The sequence below is a fragment of the Aquarana catesbeiana genome, linkage group LG08 (genome assembly GCF_042186555.1).
Source record: "Aquarana catesbeiana isolate 2022-GZ linkage group LG08, ASM4218655v1, whole genome shotgun sequence".
In the NCBI taxonomy this organism is placed as follows: Eukaryota; Metazoa; Chordata; class Amphibia; order Anura; family Ranidae; genus Aquarana; species Aquarana catesbeiana.
Window position 1 is genome coordinate 128,430,957 of NC_133331.1, and position 24,580 is coordinate 128,455,536.

General features: G+C 40.7%; 1 protein-coding gene across 3 annotated transcripts in view; it reads right to left on the bottom strand.

The window, feature by feature from the left end:
• Nucleotides 1-10,250: 10,250 nt before the first annotated feature.
• Nucleotides 10,251-24,580, bottom strand: part of PANK1 (pantothenate kinase 1) — a 100,266-nt gene continuing 85,936 nt past the window's right edge. For all 3 annotated transcript variants that reach the window (XM_073596385.1, XM_073596388.1, XM_073596384.1), the window contains exons 6-7: nt 18,874-18,999; nt 10,251-13,500 (exon numbers count right to left, since the gene is read on the bottom strand). In XM_073596385.1, the coding sequence (XP_073452486.1) occupies nt 13,441-13,500; nt 18,874-18,999 (186 nt within the window). In that variant the 3' untranslated portion in view covers nt 10,251-13,440. The remainder of the gene's footprint in view (nt 13,501-18,873; nt 19,000-24,580) is intronic.

Consider the following 24,580-nt stretch of genomic DNA (forward strand, 5'->3'; position numbering starts at 1 on the left):
CACGAAATAACGTACAGGTATGCGATTTTGCGCAGAAGGGCCCCCTGCCGCAGTATATCTGCGTGGGGCGGTCCAGAAGTGGTTAAATATAATCAACAGCCACAAAGGATATAAATCCACTTTGTGTGCAAACAATACCTTTTACAAACTTAGATATTACCTTGTAAAAGTAGTGGGGACATTATCACTGTACTATACAGTACATGGGCAGAGAACAGAGTTGTGGGAGGGACCCAGTGAACCCACCCACTACAGGAGGGGGCGGAGCCAAGACCAGTGACTTTGTACAAGGGGAGAGAGCATCAATGACCGGTCTTAACACAGGAAGCTCCGGCACAGAGGCAGAGTTCCACACTGGATTATTGCACAGATCTGGAAGAAATACACAAAGAACAGCAAGATTCAAGAAAGAATACACGTGCCTCTTGTATATAGGAGTTATCTGCTTATTCCTGAGTTCAGCTTTAAACAGATTTTAGTAGGTGTGCTGACTGTAGCTTTAACCAAGCTTCTAACAAGCTTTTAATGAGCTTCAAATAGAACTGAAAGGGGATGCAAACCCAGACAATGAACTTCTCTTATTTGGTCTGTTAAATATACTTATATATTATATACATAAATATATTTGATATGTGTAAAATATACATGTTGATCATGTCAGAAATATTGTGAGCACTCTCTGCCTGTGGTAAGTCATCACCTAGGTGTCTTTCTCTAAGGACTACAGACCCACGCCCCTCTATGTTATGGGCAGTAGCAGAGGGGTGGAGTCCTGTTCAATTTCTGTTGTCCTGATACAGTAGACTGAGGGTTATCATCTTAAGACTGAAAGTGTGTTATTGGCAGAATAACCAGAAGAAAATGAAGAAAATGAACCATCGCATCCAAGGACTAGTAAGCTGTAATATATCACATTTTTATTTTTGGGTTTAGATACACTTGAAGCTTACTGAGCTTGATAAGCAATTTAATTAAAGTGACAGTGAGAATCCAATTTGGATCATCATTCGACTTTCCCAGACTACAACTAATTGTATCAACAAAGTTGCTTAAAGCTTACTGAACACGTTACCAACGCTTGCAATGCAAAAGCTTGCTGCATACAAGCTGGATCCCATATGTACAAGGCTATAGAACATAAACCTCAAAATCTCAGACACACATGCTGTCAGACCTGGCTGGTAAACACTGGGAGAAAGAACAGTAAGGCACAACCACTGTATAGCACTACTAAACAGGAAGCAGATCTTGTACATGTAATATACAGTATGGCTGCCCCTGGGTACCTATATGGGTCTCCCGCACACAGGGTGTCTGTTTAGCCCTTTTGAATGCCAGAACTCCTGGCAAGAGAAAAGCTGCTTAAAAAAACATGACTAAAGTAGGGTAGACACTATAAGAAAATCAGGTGAAGGTCCGTTCGATTTTTCTCGGTGTTTTAAAGCAAATGGGAACCGATATTCTCACGAAAATTCTCGTACCACAAAGGCTTTATTTTGTTGTGGTTTATTGTTTCTGATCATGTGCAGTCTTGCTTTTATGATTTTTCTTGTACGAAAACCCTACACATTAAAACAAAAATTGTTCGTTCTGTTCCCATACGAGAAAAATTTTGGAGATTGTCCCTTCGGGAATTTTCACACGAGAAAAATCGGCTGTCGAAAGTTGCGTACACACTATATGAATATTCTTTGAGCGAAAACGTTTGCCCGATTAGCCCCTTATAGTGTCTATGAGCCTTAAAGCAGTGTATTGCACGCACGTGTAGGTGTGCTTAAGCATAATGGATTCCATTGGCAAGAATATTTATTTATTCTGGCCTTTGTAATGCAATAAACGCCCAAACATGCCTAGTGTTTTGGCGCATTCATTGTTTTTTCTGCTCTTCACCTCCTCTCCTGAATGCATTTTTGGTGTTTTTTTTTTTTTCAACCTGTAAATGCTCCTCTTCTACTATGCCTGTAACTTCTATGTGTGCATGGCCACACAGGCCATCGTAGAAGTGCTTTTAAAATAAAAAAAACAAAACACCAAACTCCTGTAAAAGCATGTTTTTTTAAGCCCAGTGTGCATAAGGCCTAAAATGACAAACTATACACACATTGATAAGATTATTTATATTAAGCTGATCTGTTACACATGTATATTAAATTAACCACTTCCGGACCACCCGTCGTCGATATACGTCAGTCTTTTGATGTTAAATACCGTTTCAGCAGCAGATAGCTGCCATAACCCCGGTATTTTCTTTCAACGGCGGGCGGTCCGCTTTACAATAAAAGTGGTCTCCGTGCCGGATTCACCGCAAGATCACTTTTAAATTTTCAAACCACACATGTGAGGTATCACAGAGATTCTTAGAGTGAGAGCAATAATTCTAGCAAAAGACCTCCTCTGTAAGGCAAAACTGGTAATCTGTAGGAATTTTTAAACGTTGCCTATGGAGATTTTTAAGTGCCGAAGTTTGTCGCCATTCCACGAGCGGGTGCAATTTTGAAGCATGACATATTGGGTATCAATTTAATCTGCGTAACATCATCTTTCTCAATATAAAAAAGAAAAAAAAAAAATGGGCTAACTTTACCGTGCTCTTATTTTTTAATTAAAAAAAAGTGTATTTTTTCCCAAAAAAATTGCGTTTGTAAGACCGCTGCGCAAATACAATCTGACAAAGTATTGCAACGACCGTCATTTTATTCTTTAGAATGTCTGAAAAAAAAATATATAATGTTTGGAGGTTCTAAATCATTTTCTAGCAAAAAAAAAAAAAAAAAATTTTAACTTGTAAATACCACAGGTCAAAAAAAGGCCTCGTCCTTAAGTAGTTAAAACAATGTTTGTTAATCCTACTTCCTAAATGAAAAGGATGTTTGCATTTTAGGGATCTGTAGGGTGATGTCACACAGCTTGCCAAACCAGAAAGGCTTGTGTTTTTGTCAAACAAGTTTGTTCCTCTATAAACCTTAAGAGGATTGTCCAAAGTGAACAGAAGCTCACTAAACCGGCAACCGTGTACAGAGTTAGCTAGAATTCCGTATGTATGTTTTAATACATCAGCAAGGCAATTTTACAGCCAGGTATCAAAAAAGTCCTAGAACATCATTATCACAAAGACTTTCAGGTGGGGGATGACCACTCTCTTTCCCACATTTGTAGTCCTTATCTACCCAATGCAATGGTGCCTCACATCTGTAGGCTACTACTATATGGGTCCAAACACCTCTTTGGGCACATGTGCTCTCCTTCAATGAAACATTTTTATCTCACTACTTCTAGAAATGTAAAATGATTTAGTAGGCTTCAGGAATAATTTTGCTAAGCACCCATCTCAGTGTGAACACATCTTTTATTGTTCTACAGCACCCAATGCCTGTGTGTGCAAATCCCTCAGAGCAACGGGAACCTTCTTAAATGGTGTTATAGTACATAGAGGAACTATAAATAATGTAGTTAGGCAATCTACAGAAAAGAGAAGCAGTTGCCCATAGTCACCAATCAGGTTTCAGCTTACATTTATGGCCCCTTTCACATCTATGCATTTTGTTCATGCACAATAAGATATTGTTTATTTATGCCTTTTACATATGCCATTTTCACATGGCACCCAACGTACAAATACAGTAAGAACTGACTGACCTTTTTTGTGATGCATTGACACCCCATTTAAAATATATTAGCTAGTTAGTGCAAGGCACCAAAACATAAGGAAGGCCAAAAGGAATCTGTCTTTAACAGTTGCTACTACTTGTTCTAATCCCTCAGCGCCACCTACGAGTTGCCCCTTTACATGGGCCTTAATGCCCAGAAGGTGGTATGGCTTCTCTATCATGCGACTGTCAAGACTCTTGCAGCAGTCACGTGATCAGAGCCCCTCCCACTGGTTCCTGGTCAGAAGCTGTGATGGAATTCTGTTGGCAACAGCTTGGGTCAGTGTGCTGGAGTGCTCTCTCAGTACATTGTGGGCACATATCTGTGGAGACTGGGTCTTATAGCCCAATTTTCCTGCCACCATATATGTGCAGTTGGCATGGGGCCAACATTTCACACACAGATCCTAGCATAGAAATTCCTGGCGATAGAAGGCACTGGACCAGTGGAAGATTTGGGCAGGCACTTAAGAACTGGTTGGCCACATGTACAGTGGTGTATCTCAAAAACACAACTAAACCATATATTTATTGTACAACATAAAAGTAACCTGTACCTGCTAAAATCTGGTTCAATTTTTTTGTTGCAGCACATTAGTACATTTATAAACTGTTGCCCACTGCATCAAACACATCAAAAGGATAGCTCTGTCGAAGTAGTGGTCAGACTGTGACGTATGTTAATGCCCAAGTGACACCTCTTTAGTGAAAGCATAAGTTGTAAGACCCTAAAACAGGGTTTCTCAACCAGGGTTGCATGGAACCCTAGGGTTTCTGCAGAGGTTGCTAGGGGTTCCTTGAGCAATGAACAATTTCTGCCTCTCAGATAAGTTCCCACTGACACCAGTGATCTTTTTAGCTATCTGTAGGGGGGTAATTCTTCCCAATGTTCACAAGTTCACAATGTTCTTCCCACTGACCATCACACTAATGTATCATGAGTTGTAACTTTATGATTTTTTAGCAGGGGTTCCCTGAGACTGGAAAGTTATTTCAAGCGTTCCTCTGTGTTGAAAAAGTTGAGAAGGGCTGCCCTAAACTATCATAAATCAGTTTTTATTGTTTTTCTCAGTTTACAGGAACATATAGAAAATGGAAAATCGGCATAGAACAGGCATGATGTCTATGTGTGCATTAAGAAGGGAATTTCTGAAAAATCACAAGAAAAGCCATACAAAATCCCCATCTTGATGATACTATGAACATTCGAGCCATTGGGGGTTATTTACTAAAGGGAAATTCACTTTGAACAGCAAGTGCACTTGGAAGTGCAGTCGCTGTAGATCTGAGGGGAGCGTGCAAGGAAAATAAAAAACAGCATTTTTGTTTGTACATGATTTGATGATAGAAATCTGCAGAGCTTCCCCTAATTTCAGATCTTCCCCTCAGATCTACAGCGATTGCACTTCCAAGTGCACCTGCAGTGATGATGAGTGTCATGCTGGCAAGATCTGAGGGGGAAAATGGGAATAAAAAGGCAAAAAAGACAGTGAAAAATGGGGGGTTAAGAAAATCAGACCCAGAGGGGAGTAAAGCTCCAAAATGGTGCAATAAGACACACACTTTGCAGCATTACAGATATGAAGAAAAAATATGAAGGAGGACCCATTAGAACCATGCTAACTGATAAGGTTCAAGGCTTTTTCACCTGCCAAAAGACCATTTTTCAATGGCTTCAATCTCTTTCATTTCACACATCTAATCTGCTGCAATAGGGACGGCTGTAGGCCAAGGGCATGCGAGCTCCTGAAGGAATATAATGTAGATCCTTTTTGATTTAAAAGATCCCAGGATAGATAACATTTAATTGCAAGTGCCATCTTTGATGTTAGTATCCATGATCTTGTTGGTATTTTGCCTTGAAAGGAAGTAATAAGGGGGATTGTAGTCACGTGAAACCCACCAACTTGGGTGGAGAGGAAAGTGCTGCTAGCCCAAAATATAATTAAATTTGAAAAATTGCTCCCAAGGGCCTATATATAGGCAGCTAGAAAAAGTTTGACTGAATAGAATATATCAAAAAAGTTCTTTATTGCGTACAGATATATGAAAAAAAAAAAAAACCCAAAAAAACACATGAATTAAAATTAAAATCTACATGAACTCTGGTATGCATGGTATCCAAACATGAGATGTCAATGTTACTTATGTAGATAGCAAAAAAGAGTTGAACACTAAATGCTATTGCTCAGAAAAAAGCTCCAACGCGTTTCAATCGTATATTGTTCTGATCTTCCTCAGGGGGATGAAGACATCTTCAAATTGAAATATTGTGCACGACCAAGGTTGATTAAAAACATATAGGTGGGGTAGTTTCAAGGTGGTAATCTGTCCAAGGAGTATGGAACAGACCCACACTATCTCATGGAAAGTCACACAGACTGAATGTGATATGAAAGGGAGCACAGACATACTCATAAGTGGCCTTAGTAAATAACATTCAAAATCACAACTGACACTGATGGGAATGCTTTCAGCAATATACATATATATTAACAAAGTTTGTGAGGAATACTGAGAATTCCTCACATATCCAGGTAGGTGCAATTATTTATTGTCCAGCAGCCATTCCCATCCTGCAACTGATCACTTGCTGCGAGGAATAAGGTGTGTCAGTGTAGAGATCTGCATTTGTAACATTGACATCTCATGTTTGGATACCATGCATACTAGAGTTCATGTAGTAATAATAAGGGGGATCTTCCCCCAGATATAAAGGGATAGTGCCATTTTCTTTAAGACACTGCAAACATAGGTTATATGCTTTAGGACCAAATATATGAAGATCATCCAGGCATTTATATCACCTAGTAATAATCTTCTAATTACGTTCATGAGGTCTGGCAAAATTGACAGTTTGAGTCAGTATTAACGCTTTATCCCAGTTCGATACCTACCTACCAATTTTTTACCTACCTGGCTACAAAAAATATAGAGCACCAGGGAACAATTTTTTAAAGAGTAACTTATAAATAATAGACACAACATGGGAAGGCCTCTGCTCTTTAGGCAAGTATTGTTCAAAGTCAGTAAAGGGCCTACTAAGGAAGGAGAGTGGTTTAAAAAAAAGAGTTAATGAACTTTAAAACTTTTAATCTGTTCTAACAAAATGGAAATGCCAGACTCCTGTGGTGGAAGAAGCTCCACCAGGTAGCATTTCGAGGGATTTGAGCTACCCTTGTGTCCCTGTGCAATGGCAAAAAAATTAAGAAAAATGGAGGACAGGTGGGAATCTTTTCAGTTTGATAATAGAAGGGTCATTGGACAGACAGACACTCTTTTTCAACACGTACCTCTTGGGTACCTACCAATATAGGTATGTTTTATAGTTTAGGTTGCAAGTGAGGTGGTATTAAGGGAAGGGAGGGAAGTTTCAATATTTTCCTCTATTGTGTTTGGGATGTGTAAAGAAAGGTCTTCTATAATCTAGATCTAGAAGTTTCTCTGACTTTGGGAAAATGGAGATTGGCCAGTATACATATATGAACATAGCTCTGAAACACATGTTGTACATGAAAAGATCAAACATGAAATATCACAATAAAAAGCAATGGGAGATAATGTCTACAGTCACTGGATTTAACATCAATAACGCCTTTGGTCTGTGAACACATTTCAAAATGAATTTAAAAATTAGTGTGCCTCTTTACATCACAAAGCATGTGAAGTCAATTTATAAGCAGGCAGCATATTTATAAGTCATACCTTGTAGAAGATGCCAATGGCACATCCTGAACATGATTATTCTGTATAAATAGTTTAAACTGTTTTATAGAGCTAGCACTTTAGCTGCTTGTTATCGTTTAACTGTCTAATTAAACCTTATCCATGGCCAGCAAACAGCATTTGATAAACTGGCATTCACAGGATGTCTTTAGGTCTGTGTATATGTCAGCTATAGGAATATAATTTGAAGCCTATAGTTTAAAGATAAAACTCCAGGTATGGATATTATTGCATAGTTACACTGGTCATGCTTGCACCAATGTTTGTATGCATATGGTGTGCCTGTGGTACTGCTGTGGAAGCTAAGATTCATGGTTGTAGTATCCCCTAATACAGTGATCACTGCTGTCCTCTGGGTCCTGTGCCGAGCGAATGACTCCCTGCAGTCACTATGCAGTAGGGCAGCCACTCAGCAACTACAAATGATTCTCCGCTTCGAAAGTGGTCCCACAGGTATGGCATAAGGTATACTTCCATTGTTCCAAGCTGAACCAATTTAACTATGCAATTAAATCCATACCTAGAGTTCAGCTTTAGGTTTTTACATTGCTCAAAGCCCCTTATGCATACTTGCTGCTTATAGCCTCATGTACTAATATGGCCAAGGATCACCTGCTTGAATCCTAATATAGAGCATGAGCCTATACCAATGAATAGCAGTAGTGCCCTAATTATTTATACTATAGGATAGCAAAAAATAGTTTATTATGGAGAAGGTGAACATTCTGCATACTGGCACAGATCATGCTCAGTGTAATGCAGAAATTCATTCTGACCAAAGCTACAGTATCCCAGCATGTGCTATGGTTTCCTGACTGGCTCCAAATGGCCACACAGGTTGTCTCTCACCAGCAGATAATTTATAAAATCCAAATGGCATTAACAACACATCAAAAAGCAGGATTTCACAGATTACATTTTTAAGAATTGGCGGTAAAGCACTAACTATACACAGAACTGCAGTTTCTATCTACATACAGTGGGGATCAAAAGTTTGGGCACCCCAGGTAAAAATGTTTATTAATGTGCATAACGAAGCCAAGGAAAGATGGAAAAATCTCCAAATGGCATCAAATTACAGATTAGACATTATTATATGTCAAAAAAGTTAGATTTTATTTCCATCATTTATACCTCAAAATTACAGAAAACAAAAAAATGGCGTCTGCAAAAGTTTGGGCACCCTGCAGAGTTAATATCTTGTACTGCCCCTTTGGCAAGTATCAGCTTGTAAACGCTTTTTGTATCCAGCCAAGAGTCTTTCAATTCTTGTTTGAGGTATCTTTGCCCATTCTTCCTTACAAAAGTCTTCCAGTTCTTTGAGATTTCTGGGCTGTCTGTCACGCACTGCTCTTTTAAGGTCTATCCATAGATTTTCAATAATGTTGAGGTCAGGAGATTGTAAAGGCCATGGCAAAACATTCAGTTTACGCCTCTTGATGTAATCCCTGTGGATTTAGAGGTGTGTTTAGGATCATTATCCATTTGTAGAAGCCATCCTCTAACTTCAGCTTTTCACAGACGGCATCAAGTTACCATCCAAAATTTACTGAAATTTTATTGAATCCATTTTTCCTTCTACTCGTGAAATGTTCCCTGTGCCACTGGCTGCAATACAACCCCAAAGCATGATTGATCCACCCCCATGCTTGGACAGAGGTTCTTTTCATTAAATTCTGTGCCCTTTCTTCTCCAAACGTACCTTTGCTCATTCCGGCCAAAAAATTCTATTTTAACCTCATTGGTCCACAGAACTTGTTTCCAAAATGCCTCAGGCTTGTCTATATGTTCATTTGCAAAGTTCAAACGCTGATTTTTGTGGTGAGGACGAAGAAGAGGTTTTCTTCTGATGACTCTTCCACGAAGACCATATTTGTACAAGTATCTCTTTATAGTGGAATAGTGTACCACAACTCCAGTGTCTGCCAGATCTTTCTGGAGGGATCGTGCAGTCAGTGAGTTTTGAATTGCTTTTCTCACAATCCTGCAAGCTGTTCTGTCTGATATTTTTCTTGGTCTTCCAGATCTTGCTTTAACTTCCACTGTTCCTGATGACTGCCATTTCTTAATTACATTCCGAACAGAAGATATTGACATCTGTAAACGCTTTGCTATCTTCTTATAGCTTTCTCCAGCTTTGTAAGCGTCAACTATTCCGTTTTCTAGACAACTGCTTAGAAGAACCCATGGTGCTGATTGTTGGGGCAAGGTCAGATGAGTCTGGCCATTTAAAACCTTTGAGATTGACATCACCTGGTCTTCCCAGATGATGATTGAGAACAATCCATGACACTGTCAGGTCTCAGCTTTGCAAAGGGGGCAGTGCATGCTATAAATTCTGCAGGGTGCCCAAACTTTTGCAGATACCATTTTTTTGTTTTCTGTAATTTTGAAAGTGTAAATGATGGAAATAAAATCTAACTTTTTTTGACATATTATAAGAATGTCTAATCTGTAATTTGATGCCATTTGGAGATTTTTCCATCTTTCCTTGGCTTCGTTATGCACATTAATACACATTTTTACCTGGGGTGCCCAAACTTTCGATCCCCACTGTAGTGTAAAAGAGTAAGTAAACCCATTAGAGATTTCCCAATGAGGGTCTGCTGCCATCCCACACCAGGTCTTTGCTAATCTCTACAAATACAAAGAAACAATGCTCAACCACCTGGACGTGCTGAGATTGGAATCACTGGTGCTTAGACAAGTACCTCCACACTTCCAAGTAATCCATTCAACAAGATAGGGCAGGCACTCGGTGTCATCCATAGACAACAAATATTCAATTCCTAACATTTACGCAAGGTTACATAAACTACACGTTATTACACATTTTACTTTAGTGCTGATTATACAAAAATATACACAACATATCAATAGGAGCATATAATGTCTTTTAGTGTTTAATCGCCGTTTTATTTTGCTTTAAAAAACAAAGATAATATTAACCGGCTGCGGTAACAGCCTTTGAATATCCTTTTTAAACAACAGCATAAATTAAGTGCAGTGAATTTTGAGCTTCAGCATATGAAAACGTTAAAAAAAAAAAATTCTTAAACAAGGTCACAGTCATTAAACATCAATTCAAGTGTTCTCACATGAGAGAGCATTAATATTACCGATCAATATCAACAATACAAATTGTACAGAGGACTGAATTTTATTCTACATAGATTTTCTTCATCCTTATAACCCTGCAAAATGTATTTAAAAAGATAACTGAAGCTATCCTGGTCTAAATCTAACAGTATAGCGGTGACTTGCATTGACTGTCGGTGTGTCCATGTGTCACTCCCAAGAATTCCCAGTCTGGGGAGTACATCGGGCCTTGACATCTGCCCACTAATAAAGGCCCTCCACTCTTGACATCAGATCCCATCTCTCTTCTTCAGCTGTCAAATGCCAGAGCTTTACTGATAGCAAAGGCTCTTGGCGTTTGACAGGTAAATGACAGGAGCAGGGTTTGGTGTTGTGAGGAGGCAGGAAGCGAAGGTCCCATGTACAGCCTAGACCTAGGAACCAAGGGGCTCAGATGGGGCATAGGGGTTGAGTTGAAACTGTTATAGGTATTTCAATTATCACAAGATCCCTGCACTTTAGCACAGTTTTTACTATAGAACGTATTAGGCTGGGTCAGCTTCATTTTAAAAAGACTTCGTAACGAGATTACAAAAAAAAAATGCTGCAAGTATAAAGTAGAGGCACCTCGTGGTGCACATACCTGAAGGAGACGTCTAAACTCTGCTGACATGGCAGAATCCTTGGCTGTTTTAACAGGTAAAGGTCTGACTTTTCTAGGTAGTGTCAATTTGCAGCTTAATCCTTATTATGAGGGGGCAGCCTCACTAGCCAATATGCAGGAGGTAGAAAGAGACAAGCCAGCTTGAGCACTGTCAGAAAAAGCTGAAGCTTTGCCTTATAGAATGGTCCAGCACGTTGCCATGATTGGAGGGTTTGGAAGGTTGCTGCAGGTGTATGCAGGAACGTCTAGGTGCCTTTTTGTTTTGAGGCTGCATAACAAGTAAAGCATTTTTTTTTTATCATGTGCTTTAAACTGTAAGGAGCTGCCTTGTGCCAGCAGAGAGCTGGCCCGTTGCTCTTAGACACAACTAACCTGTCCAGGTCTCCAGCAGCTCAACACAGCCCCTACACAGTGCTCCCACCAACAATGCTGCTCAGGGAGCATGAGTGCTATTGATTCTAGTACTGTGAAAGGGCAGTGTTGGTCTGCTGTAGAACTCAGACCCCTACACTGAGAGCAATAATAATAATAATAATAATAATAATAATAATAATAATAAGAAGAAGAAGAAGAAGAAGAAGAAAATGCCTTTTTACTTGTTATGCTGCTTGACTATATATCAATAATAAAAAGCAAGACTTCTGTTCACAGGGTATATTGGAAGGAAAATCAACTCACATTTGTCTTGTTAAAATTAATACAAAATTTAGCTTTCCCTTTTCTGACAGACATTCACTGAAAAAAAAAAGTTAACAGGACAAGTTCACCATTTGGGAAAAACTAATAAATGCACATATTTTTGCAGAGAAAAAAAATATGCGTTTATTATTTTTTCCTGCAGGTCAGTAGATCATGAGTTCAGTGTCAGGCTCCTGCAGACAAGCCCTACAGCTTTCAGCCTGGACCTCTGTACGGACTCTGTTTGAAAACTGCAGGCCTCATGAACAAACTAGGAGAGCGATCATCCATGCCTTCGCAGTTCATTGAGAACCGTGGTGACAGATGGGACTTGTAGTTTCTTCATTCACAGATTCCTGTGAATGAATGACGCGGCTCTGTGGGCAGAGTCCCGCACAGCCTAGCTGGTTTGCCTGCTGTCACAGGCGGTACATGTTACACCATAAATATGGGTGTAACATGTAACATATTCCAAAAGGGTAAACTTAGCCTTTAAAGTCCTTTCACTTTTTCATAAGTGAAAAAAAACCAGACCCTTGAGACTGCAAAACATTCAAACCAATGGTGCAAGTGCCTTTAATGGATTAGGGGAATGTATAGTGTTTTTGTACATATTTTATTTATTATGCAGAATTAAATATATAAAAAGCTTCTTTTTTGACAGAAAGAAATATTATCCATAAACTTTTCCTATTTACTCGTTGCAGCAGGTGGCGTGTTAGGAGGGAGAAAAGTAGCTTTGCTGCAAAGAGTTTTACTTTTATGTTGTGAATAGCCTGGGTAGTTTGATAGCCTACTATTCAGGTCTATTAAAAACTCACAAAATCAGAGGAGAGATAGAACCCCTTCCAAGTCTGCTTGCTCATACAGACATGTGAATTTTACTGTTTTCAGTGAACAAGGGCAACCTAAAATGTTGGAAGCACCTTGTATGACAAATGTATTTAAAAATAAAAAAATGGTATACAAGTAAAGATACCCTATAAACATGGCATTTAATAAAAATGAAATAAAATTGATACTGTGTCATTCAACAGAGACAGGAAAGGAAAGCTAAACCCTTTTCACTACTCTGCAGATATATTGTTTCCTCAAATAATGTACTACTCTAAAATGGGTCCAAAAGTGAATGATGGGTTTTTCTATTAACTGGCTCTCATTAGAAAGGTGTGAGTTACCCAACAAGTCATTCTAGTATTTCATAGGTCCAATCCCCACAAAATTTGCAAAGCTGCCCTCAGAGCCCCCAAAAAGTATTACTGAGGTTTAGCATTAAAAGTTCAACTAACAGAGATATTTTGACAAAAAAAAAAAAAAAAACATAAAACGGAGATCTCTATTTTAAAACAGCAGCAGCCCTGCATAACCAGCAGGGTAAAATACTATTTACATAAAAAAGAAATATAAATATGAATAATTACTGCATAAAAATTAGTTCTAAAATCACTACAGTACATTTGGCCATGTTGCAAAGTTGGTTTATACAATAAAATATACAAATATATACAGGATTTCAGTGTCTGTTGAAAGGAATCTGACACGACATACAGGTGGTGAAATGGCTTTGTATGCATCTCTTGGAAGCTTAGGAAGGAAGAAGCCTCTCAGTCAGCAGCCTTGAGGTGTGCAGTTTGTGCACCGACAATTTTAGTGTTCGTCATTCATCTTCAGTAGCTCCAGAAGGGCCCCGACAGCTCCGAAATAACCCTAAAACACATTTTGTTATTCAGAAAGGCCATGGAAATTATTTGTGTGATCAAACATGCATGTTTGTTTTAAAGGACTCCAGGCTACTTTGTAATATGTGCAGGCATATATGAGTTAAGCCCAACCAGGAGCATGCCACCTTATGGACCTAAGGACCAAGCCTTTTCTGGCACTTTTTGTTTACAAGTAAAAATCTGTATTTCGGTGCTAGAAAATTACTTAGAACCCCTCAATATATTATACAGTGGGGACGGAAAGTATTCAGACCCCCTTAAATTTTTCACTCTTTGTTATATTGCAGCCATTTGCTAAAATCATTTAAGTTCATTTTTTCCTCATTAATGTACACACAGCACCCCATATTGACAGAAAAACACAGAATTGTTGACATTTTTGCAGATTTATTAAAAAAGAAAAACTGAAATATCACCTGGACCTAAGTATTCAGACCCTTTGCTCAGTATTTAGTAGAAGCACCCTTTTGATCTAATACAGCCATGAGTCTTTTTGGGAAAGATGCAACAAGTTTTTCACACCTGGATTTGGGGATCCTCTGCCATTCCTCCTTGCAGATCCTCTCCAGTTCTGTCAGGTTGGATGGTAAACGTTGGTGGACAGCCATTTTTAGGTCTCTCCAGAGATGCTCAATTGGGTTTAAGTCACGGCTCTGGCTGGGCCATTCAAGAACAGTCACGGAGTTGTTGTGAAGCCACTCCTTCGTTATTTTAGCTGTGTGCTTAGCGTCATTGTCTTGTTGGAAGGTAAACCTTTGGCCCAGTCTGAGGTCCTGAGCACTCTGGAGAAGGTTTTCATCCAGGATATCCCTGTACTTGGCCGCATTCATCTTTCCCTCAATTGCAACCAGTCATCCTGTCCCTGCAGCTGAAAAACACCCCCACAGCATGATGCTGCCACCACCATGCTTCACTGTTGGGACTGTATTGGACAAGTAATGAGCAGTGTCTGGTTTTCTCCACACATACCGCTTAGAATTAAGGCCAAAAAGTTCTCTCTTGGTCTCATCAGACTAGAGAATCTTATTTCTCACCATCTTGGAGTCCTTCAGGTGTTTTTTAGCAAACTCCATGAGGGCTTTCATGTGTCTTGCACTGAGGAGAGGCTTCCGTCGGGCCACTCTGCCATAAAGCCCCGACTGGTGGAGGGCTGTAGGGATGGTTGACTTTCTACAACTTTCTCCCATCTCCCGACTGCATCTCTGGAGCTCAGCCACAGTGACCTTTGGGTTCTTCTTTACCTCTCTCACAAAGGCTCTTCTCCCACGATAGCTCAGCTTGGCCGGACGGCCGGCTCTAGGAAAGGTTCTGGTTGTCCCAAACGTCTTCCATTTAAGGATTATGGAGGCCACTGTGCTCATAGGAACCTTAAGTGCAGCAGAATTTTTTTGTAACCTTGGCCAGATCTGTGCCTTGCCACAATTCTGTCTCTGATCTCTTCAGGCAGTTCCTTTGACCTCATGATTCTCATTTGCTCTGACATGCACTGTGAGCTGAAAGGTCTTATATAGACAGGTGTGTGGCTTTCCTAATCAAGTCCAATCAGTATAATCAAACACAGCTGGACTCAAATGAAGGTGTAGAACCATCTCAAGGATGATCAGAAGAAATGGACAGCACCTGAGTTAAATATATGCGTGTCACAGCAAAGGGTCTGAACACTTAGGACCATGTGATATTTCAGTTTTTCTTTTTTAATAAACCTTCAAAAATGTCAACAATTCTGTGTTTTTCTGTCAATATGGGTTGCTGTGTGTACATTAATGAGGAAAAAAATTAACTTAAAATGATTTTAGCAAATGGCTGCAATATAACAAAGAGTGAAAAATTTAAGGGGGTCTGAACACTTTCCGTCCCCACTGTAATATATTATATATATATTTAGCAGAGAAGACCCTAGAGCAGTGGTTCTCAACTCAGGACCCACTAACAAGTGGCCTTTGCATCGGCAGATTATTATCTGCCTTGGGGAGATGCAGACTAGAATACTGCAATCACTGAGCAGCAAATGATATCACCTGTGATAAATTTCAGTTTTCTTGCAAACCTGGCCTGTTAGTGGATCCTGAGGCTGGGTTCACACTGGTCCGACAAACTCTCCGACATTGGGAGCTCATATCGCATGACGTGTGAAATTCAGTGTTTCCCTATGGGAGCCATCTTAACTGGTCAGACACAAGTCATTCCGACTTTAGAAATGCTCCCTGTACTACTTTGGTCCGACTTTGATCCTACTTCAGCCCATTGACTATCATTGAAGTCAGATCAAAGTCGGATCGCCGTCTCGCATGATCCGACTTCGGCATGCGACTTGTGCTCAGATGATCTTGAGGGGGAACTCCGCGCCAAATTTTAAATAAAAAACAGGCATGGGTTCCCCCTCCAAGAGCATACCAGGCCCTTGGGTCTGGTATGGACCTTAAGGGGAACCCCCTACGCCGAAAAAAATGGCATGGGGGTCCCCCCCCAAATCCATACCAGACCTTTATCCGAGCACACAGCCCGGCCGGTCAAGAATGGGGGTGGGGACGAGCGAGCGCCCCCCCCCCCCCCCCGAACCGTACCAGGCCACATGCCCTCAACATGGGGGGTGGGTGCTTTGGGGCAGGGGGGGCCTACTCATTCACATAGGGTGGGGGGCCGGGATCTGGGGGCCCTCTTATTAAAGGGGGCTCCCAGATTCCGATAAGCCCCCCGCCTGCAGACCCCGACAACCAACGACCAAGGTTGTCGGGAAGAGGCCCTTGTCCTCATCAACCTGGGGACAAGGTGCTTTAGGGTGGGGGGGCCCGCAGGCCCCCCCCCTGCCCCAAAGCACCCACCCCCCCATGTTGAGGGCATGCGGCCTGGTACGGTTCAGGAGGGGGGCGCTCGCTCTTCCCCACCCCCATTCCTGACCGGCCGGGCTGCGTGCTCGGATAAGGGTCTGGTATGGATTTGGGGGGGACCCCCACGCCGTTTTTTCGGCGTAGGGGGTTCCCCTTAAAGCGGGGGGTCCACCTATCGTTTTTTTTTTTTTTTTTTAGTTCATTCACAAAAACTTTTCTTATCAGCATTACATACTCACATATTGTGTGTAATATGTCCGCCTGTGTCAGATTTCGTCGGAAAGAATAACTTATATTATTCACTGCAGGCGGTTTCCATCTTCATTGTGGGCATTTGAAGCCCACAAGCATTTATTTCCTGGATGTGGTGAATGCTATGCTCCCAGCATTCACCGCTCGTTCCTGCACATGCTCAGTGGCATCCTGGGAAGCCTGAGACTAGCTCCCAGGAGTCTGGGAGAGGCTAGAAACACGCCTACTCCCATGGGAGGAGAACCAGGAAGTGCAAAGAAGAATAGAAAAATAAAAGGTAATTATGGCGATTTAAATTTTTTTAAACGGCATGTCAGCATCTAGGCAAGGAAGAGAATACATACAGATATTGTTCAAAATTTGGGTGGAACCCCGCTTTAAGGTCCACACCAGACCCAAGGGCCTGGTATGCTCTTGGAGGGGGAACCCATGCCTGTTTTTTATTTAAAATTTGGCGCAGAGTTCCCCAAGACTCATACCAAACACAGTGCCTGGTATTGGCGGAGATCCAAGTCGGATCCTCGTTCACTGAAAGTCGGACGCATGCCGGCTTCAAGTCGCAGGGCAAAGTCGGATCCAAAGTAGGACCGCTGTCGTGTCGCACCAGTGTGAACCCAGCCTGAGGACAACAGAATCACTGATTGATTGATTGCTTCTGTGGATAGGTGTCTTTTATACAGGTAACAAGCTGTGATTAGGAGCACTCCCTTTAAGAGAGTGCTCTTAATCTCAGCTAGTTAACTGTATAGGACACACCTGGGAGCCAGAAATCTTGATGATTGATAGGGAATCAAATACTTATTTCACTCATTGGTTATCACTGCCCTTCCCCCACTAAGTCCTTGTTGCGGTCTTTACGTGGTTAATTTACATCTGACAGTTTTATGGAGCTCTGGGAGGATAGCTTTTGCTACATTTCTGGAGCTTCAACACTGGACCTTTTGGTCTCATTGTCTCAGCTCCTTAAGCTGCAAAGGTGCACGCAGCTGCTGTGCCTGTCCCTACCCTCCTCCTGCTCAATCAAAGACCGCTTTTTATTATGTGAACTCATTCACAAAATACAAAGGCTTCAGGGAATGGGCAGCGGGGGAAAGGGGGAGTTGCATGTGAGAAGTCAGCGTCTCTCCTCTCAAAGCCCTGGAGTGTAGCCATAACTAATCACCCAGAGCTCCATAAAACTGTCAGATGTAAATAAAAGAGATATGCATCTCATTTAACTTAACTCCTAGTATGCCAGCATATTTCACAAACTGGCTGAATTCCTGGAGTTCAGCTTTAAGAATATTTACAGATCATGCAAGAAGAAATGCATACGATTTGCAAGGGAACAGCTATTTGTAAGTGCCAATATGCTGGATTATACTTGGGCTCCTAGAGCTACGAGTTCCAATGCTAGTGGCATGTGGTGGCACTATGGTTATCCCTGATCCACAAACAGATAACGGTGTACCTTAAATTCAGTCACTAACTGGGGATCTCAGTCAATGCAAAACACCAGCAAATTAGCATAGATGCTATGAGTTGTATTCTTCTATCACACTGCCTTCTTATAACCATATTTTCTGTGATACTAGTTTTAATATCAGGAGACTACCATGTCATACTGTCGGCTTTTACAGGATTCATTTTTTTTTTTTTAATTCAACCAGCTGGTTGAACGAAACAACAAATCTAACAGACATTTGATGTGGATGGGGGAACCACACCTGCTGAGCCTTTGTATTCTGCTGGCAAGGAGCCTTCCCAGTCGGCAGAATACAAGGATTAGTGTTGCTGTCTATAGCCAGCGACACTGATAGTTTGGATAACAGGCTGACTAGATCAACTTGTGTACAACCAGCTAGCCCATACATTGTTCGAAATTCAGCCTGTCCCAGCTGAACTGGTAATTTTTGATCCATGTATGGCCCTCTGGTTGAACAAAAAAAATGATTAATGTATGGCTGGCTTAAGGCTGACCATACATTAATCTTTTTTTTTTTTTTTTTGTGGTGGGTAAAAAAAAAAAAAAAAAAAAAAAAAAAGAAGATCCAAATAATCACTTCCACGGTGCTATTGTATTCTGACAGCGAGGAGATTTCCCTGCCATTAGAATACAATGATCAGTGTTGCTGGCTATGGCACTGACCGTTTGGGAAAAACTTGACAGGCTGGTTGTACACAAGTTGATTGAACTGGACACATTTCCATCCACGAATGGCCACCCTAAGTAAACATCAGGACTTCAAAATTATGATGATTAAATACATGATTAAATACAGTGGTAAAATGCCTCTTACCTCATGCTCCAGAAAAAGGGCTTTGAGCTGTCCTTTTGACCAGTAATCCATGGCATAAGATAGCAGCTTCATTGAAACCATGTTAATTCGTAGAAAGTTCCCCACAAATAATACTCTGTCAATGTTCTAAAAGTGCAGAGCAACACAGACATTAATTACACACAACTTATTAATTCCAAATAACCTTAAAGAATACTTAACATAGGCATGCTTGTTATCATGGATGACTACAAAACACTCATACGGAAAAAATATATACAGACTTTATAATGAGAAAAACACAGAACAGGGATGGATGAAATTAATGTTTTTAAAGACTGAACTCCAAGTAAAGTACCCATGCACTGCAGGGGTCAATGGCTTGTTTAAGTTTAAGGGACTGGAAAAAGCACCTTTACTTAACCAATCTTCTGCTCCTGCAAGCTCCCTCCACATTGACAGACCGGTCCCTACAGTCTCTTCTAGCCAATGCTCTGGTGGTTGCAGGTCCTCTGACATCATCAAGTACATTGGGCAGGGCCCATCGCCTTGCATTTAACGTGAGGACCCCGAGGTAGGGTTCACCAACAAAGCATACAGGTGTACAGCAAAGCAATGATTTCCATGGAAGCAGGGGGTCAAGTAAAAATATTGCTTTTCCTGGTCCTACAGACCTAAATAACCCCTTCCCACCGAGCGTACGCAGATGCGCATAGTCGGCTTTCGGGGGTTATACCGGGATGATGCCCGCAGCTGCAGGCATCATCCCAGTACTGTTTTTTAGAGCCGGCGATCGGCTTTACAGGTATAACAACCGATGTGGCTAAAAGCCGCTCGGCTGTTATACCGGAGGAGCGGGAGGGGACGTCCCCCCCCTCCCACTCCATCGGGAGGCCCGATGACCAATCCACTGTGAGCGGCTTCGTTCCAGCCTCCTAATTGTAAACACGGAAGCGACGTCATGATGTCACTTCCCGTTTACTCGGCTGCCAATGACACCGGTTTTAAAAAAAATATATAGTATTCAGAATCGCCGAAAATGGCGATCTGAATACTTTGAGGTGCAAAGAGTACCTGTCATCACCTATTACTGTCACAAGGGATGTTTACATTCCTTGTGACAGCAATAAAAGTGATCAAAATGTTTTTTTTTTCTTTTAAAACACAATTTATTAATATAAAAATAAATAAGAAAAAAAATTTTTTTAAAGCGCCCCGTCCCCGCGCAGCAAAGAAAACACATATGGAGGTCGCGTCCGCATATGTAAACGGTGTTCAAATCACAAATGTGAGGTATCGCCACGATTGTCAGAGCAAGAGCAATAATTCTAGCACTAGACCTCCTCTGTAACTCTAACCTGGTAACCGTAAAAAAAAATTAAAGCGTCACCTATGGAGATTTTTAGGTACCGTAGTTTGTCGCCATTCCACGAGTGCGTGCAATTATAAAGCTTGACATGTTTGGTATCCATTTACTCAGCGTAACATAATTTTTCACATTATACAAAACTGTTTGTTTTTTTTTAATTCATGAAAGTGTACCTTTTCCCAAAAAGTTGCGTTTTATTGCAACAATCGCCATTTTATTCTCTACTAAAAAAAAAAAAAAAAAAAAAAAAATTTATATATTATATATATATATATATATATATATATATATATATATATATATATATATATATATATATATATATATATATATATATTTGGGGGCTCTAAGTAATTTTCTAGCAAAAAATACGGATTTTAACTTGTAAACACCAAATGTCAAAAACAGGCTTAGTCATGAAAGGGAAAAGCTTGTTGTCCTTGCAGTGTGGGGGCAGCCCCACCACAAGGGAATATTTTTTTAATTTGCCTAGAGATAGACTTTAAATCAATCTTCCAATTTCAGGAGGCAAACAATAGGGTAGTGATAAAAAAAAAACAAAAAAAAAAAAAAACAGTTTGTAATAATGCACGAGGGCAAGATGACACTGAAGATCTATGAGCCAGAAAGAACAACTTCTCTTTTTGTCTTTTTCAGATCCTCTCTCAGCCTAGTACAAAAATCTAAACACTGAATACTCTCCAGGAAAACTTCTCACAGCAAAAATGACTTCTGGGTAAATGTCCTCATTTCGCAGCAGAGCTTCTGTGAATTTCATACTTAGTGCAGTATTGTCAACTTACAGTATTTTTACTGGCAGCTAGTAAAAATTGGACACTTTTCTCCTGCCAGTAAATGCCAGTGACAGGAAAAGGTTAAAAGTAAAAAATATGGCTGTGATGCTCAGCTCGGAACTGCTCATGAGCTATTCCGGTCCTGAGCCAGCTGAGACCATCCAAGTGCCCGCTTCAGTGTGTTTAGGGGGAACTGGCAGGGGGTAGGTCTGGCGGAGGTAGTGCCTTCACCAGACATGTGATGTCATGGTGCAAGGGAGTCGAGCAGAGCTGCCGGAACCTTGTGTGTGGGTCTGCAGGATGGCAGCAAGGCAAGCCGGGAGCGGGACTGTCAGTGCAGTTTGGACTGGAGTGGACTCAAGGGACCACCTGGCATGGAGAGAGACTGTCACTGTGACTCAGTAGGGGACGTGTCGTGTCGGTGGTGCTGCTGCTCACTGCTGTCAGTGTCACTATGAACGTCCATTTCATGTATGTGTGTGTACCCATTCTATTTTCTTTCCCTCCCACGTCCTGTCGCTGAGCTACTTACTTAATCGAAAATAAAATAAGAAATATATTTTTTCCTAATATATACCTTAAATCACATTGCTAATGGCATATTGTACCTGTTTGCAGCCTAAATACTGAAATTTACACTTACAACTGTAATCTTGTTATTTTTGGAAATGCCAGTATATTCTGGGTGTCATGTCAGTAAATTTCAATCTGGTAGATTGGCACCACTGCTTAGTGGGTTTTTAAAAGAGAAGTACGGCCAAAGCTTTTTCGACCCTATTTCTTTTCTGTTACACAGGAGTTCACTTACTTTTGCTCTCCTGTGTCCCAGAATCAGTCAACAGCAGATTAAAAGGTAAAAACAGGTGACTGAGCAGCAGATTTACTGTCCCTTGGCCGCCAACCCAAATTATAACAATAGAGATGGACAGGGTGCATTGCTTTGTGGCCGCGGCATTTTTAACTCTGGATGCTTGCTAGTCAAACTCCAACAAGCTAAATACAAAAACTCAAGGGGAGAAGTGCAGGGAATTCAGGCAATGCCCCCTGGAAAAAATTTTTTTAAACATAATAAGATTCTGAATTCCAGAAGAGTTGTCTTAGACACAGGAAAATAAATCTTATCTAAAAACTAATATTAATGGCTGTATAGACCTACAGTAGATCATTTATAATCAAAGTTATGAAGATATATTGTACTGATCAAAATGATGAAGTAATAAGGGGATCATTTTGGCCTAGAAAACCCTTGTTCAATCTCAATGACAACATGCAAAAAAATAAATAAAAATGAAACTCACGGGTATTTGCGATAAATGATTAACATCCAAGTACTAAAAGAAATACTATACATGTCCTGTTCTAAAAAATTTTTAGCCCGAACTATCCCTCTGGCATATAAGCAGATTGGTTAGAAAGTAGGGAAATGTGCATAGGTGGCCAATAAGTCTTTCTTGCCTCCACAGGTGTTTGACCATAACCAATATGGCTGATGCAGCTTCAGAGTTCACACACTTGCCACTTATGTGGGACTGGTTAAGTCTGTAATCCATCTTCGATGTGCCCTCCCCTCTGCCATCTTAGGTTAAGTAGTAAGGATAAGATTAGGAAACTGGTCAACTGGTGCCAACTAGTGCTCCCCGAGGTGGGGAGGGTTGTCATTGTAACAAAGAGGCAGATTAATCTTTGTTACACCAACTGCTGCTCTGTCTGTTTGTACAGAGGTATGTGTTTACAAGCCCCAGCATGTTTCTTGGGGGAAATGGGAAGTTACAACCCCAAGCTCCCAGCATGTCTTGGAGGACTGAAGGGTTACAAGTTCTAACTACTAATCTACATATGTGGGAATATTAGTTATACCTTCCCAATTCCTCCTGTGCCAAAATTGGCACGCTTCTGCCAGTGTTTCTAACTGAGGTATTCCGAATCAACAGCACAAGTTGGGGTGTCAATTCAAAAAAATAAAGATTTTGGCTGATATTGGCAATAAAACACTTTTGCTTTTTTTTCCACGTATAAAATTAAATATTATTATAGCGTTTACTTAAAAAAAATGTTAAAAAACTGGAAAAAACACCAACATCTCCAGTCCAATGAAAAGATAGATGCTGAATATTGCCTTTTACTTGAAGTAAAAGCTTCAGTGAATGGGGGTTCTAGTATGCCTAGACTGCAGCAACAATGAATTCTCAGCACTGTACGAAATTAGTCTTCAAGGAATACAACAGTTACAACAACAACAAAAAAAAAACAAAGGAAAATAAGACAACACCAAGCAAAAAGACAGGAGTTCTCTTGCAGGATTCTGCTGCAGTTCTTCATGCTTTGATAGCCCTGTACAATGCTGCTTGAACTCCATGCCACAAGGCAACACTGTAAAGAAGCTGAAAGCAGGAAGAGGACATCATATTGCTGGTGGTTTACACCAAAAATGTTCCCCAGCGGATGAAAATATGTACCTTCTAAACTGAAACAAAAATATCTGTGTACAAAAAGATATTTCAAAGATGTTTATACTCATATTAACACATTAATCCTATGAACAAGGTCATACATGGTTATTTTGTAAAAACTATCAGTGTGTTTGTAATCTATTTTAGTCCTTCGGGATCCATCAAAGTCCCTGTGTAAAGTGGGGCAAAAAAGTATTTAGTCAGCCACCAATTGTGCAAGCTCTCCCACTTAAAAAGATGAGAGAGACCTGTAATTGTCATCATAGGTATACCTCAACTATGAGAGACAAAATGTGGAAACAAATCCAGACAATCACATTGTCTGATTTTTGAAAGAATTTATTTGCAAATTATGGTGGAAAATAAGTATTTTGTCAATATCAAAAGTTCATCTCAATACTTTGTTATATATCCTTTGTTGGCAATGATAGAGGTCAAACGTTTTCTGTAAGTCTTCACAAGGTTGTCACACGCTGTTGCTGGTATGTTGGCCCATTCCTCCATGCAGATCTCCTCTAGAGCAGTGATGTTTTGGGGCTGTCGCTGGGCAACACGGACTTTCAACTCCCTCCAAAGGTTTTCTATGGGGTTGAGATCTGGAGACTGGCTAGGCCACTCCAGGACCTTGAAATGCTTCTTACGAAGCCACTCCTTTGTTGCCTGCGCAGTGTTTTTGGGATCATTGTCATGCTGAAAGACCCAGCCATATTTCATCTTCAATGCCCTTGCTGATGGGAGGAGGTTTGCACTCAAAATCTCACCATACATGGCCCCATTCATTCTTTCATGTACACGGATCAGTCGTCCTGTTCCCTTTGCAGAGAAACAGCCCCAAAGCATGATGTTACCACCCCCATGCTTCACAGTAGGTATGGTGTTCTTTGGTTGCAACTCAGCATTCTCTCTCCTCCAAACACAACGAGTTGTGTTTCTACCAAACAGTTCTACTTTGGTTTCATCTGACCATATGACATTCTCCCAGTCCTCTTCTGGATCATCCAAACGCTCTCTAGCAAACCTCAGACGGGCCCCGACATGTACTGACTTAAGCAGGGGGACATGTCTGGCACTGCAGGATCTGAGTCCCTGGCGGCCTAGATTGTGTTACTGATGGT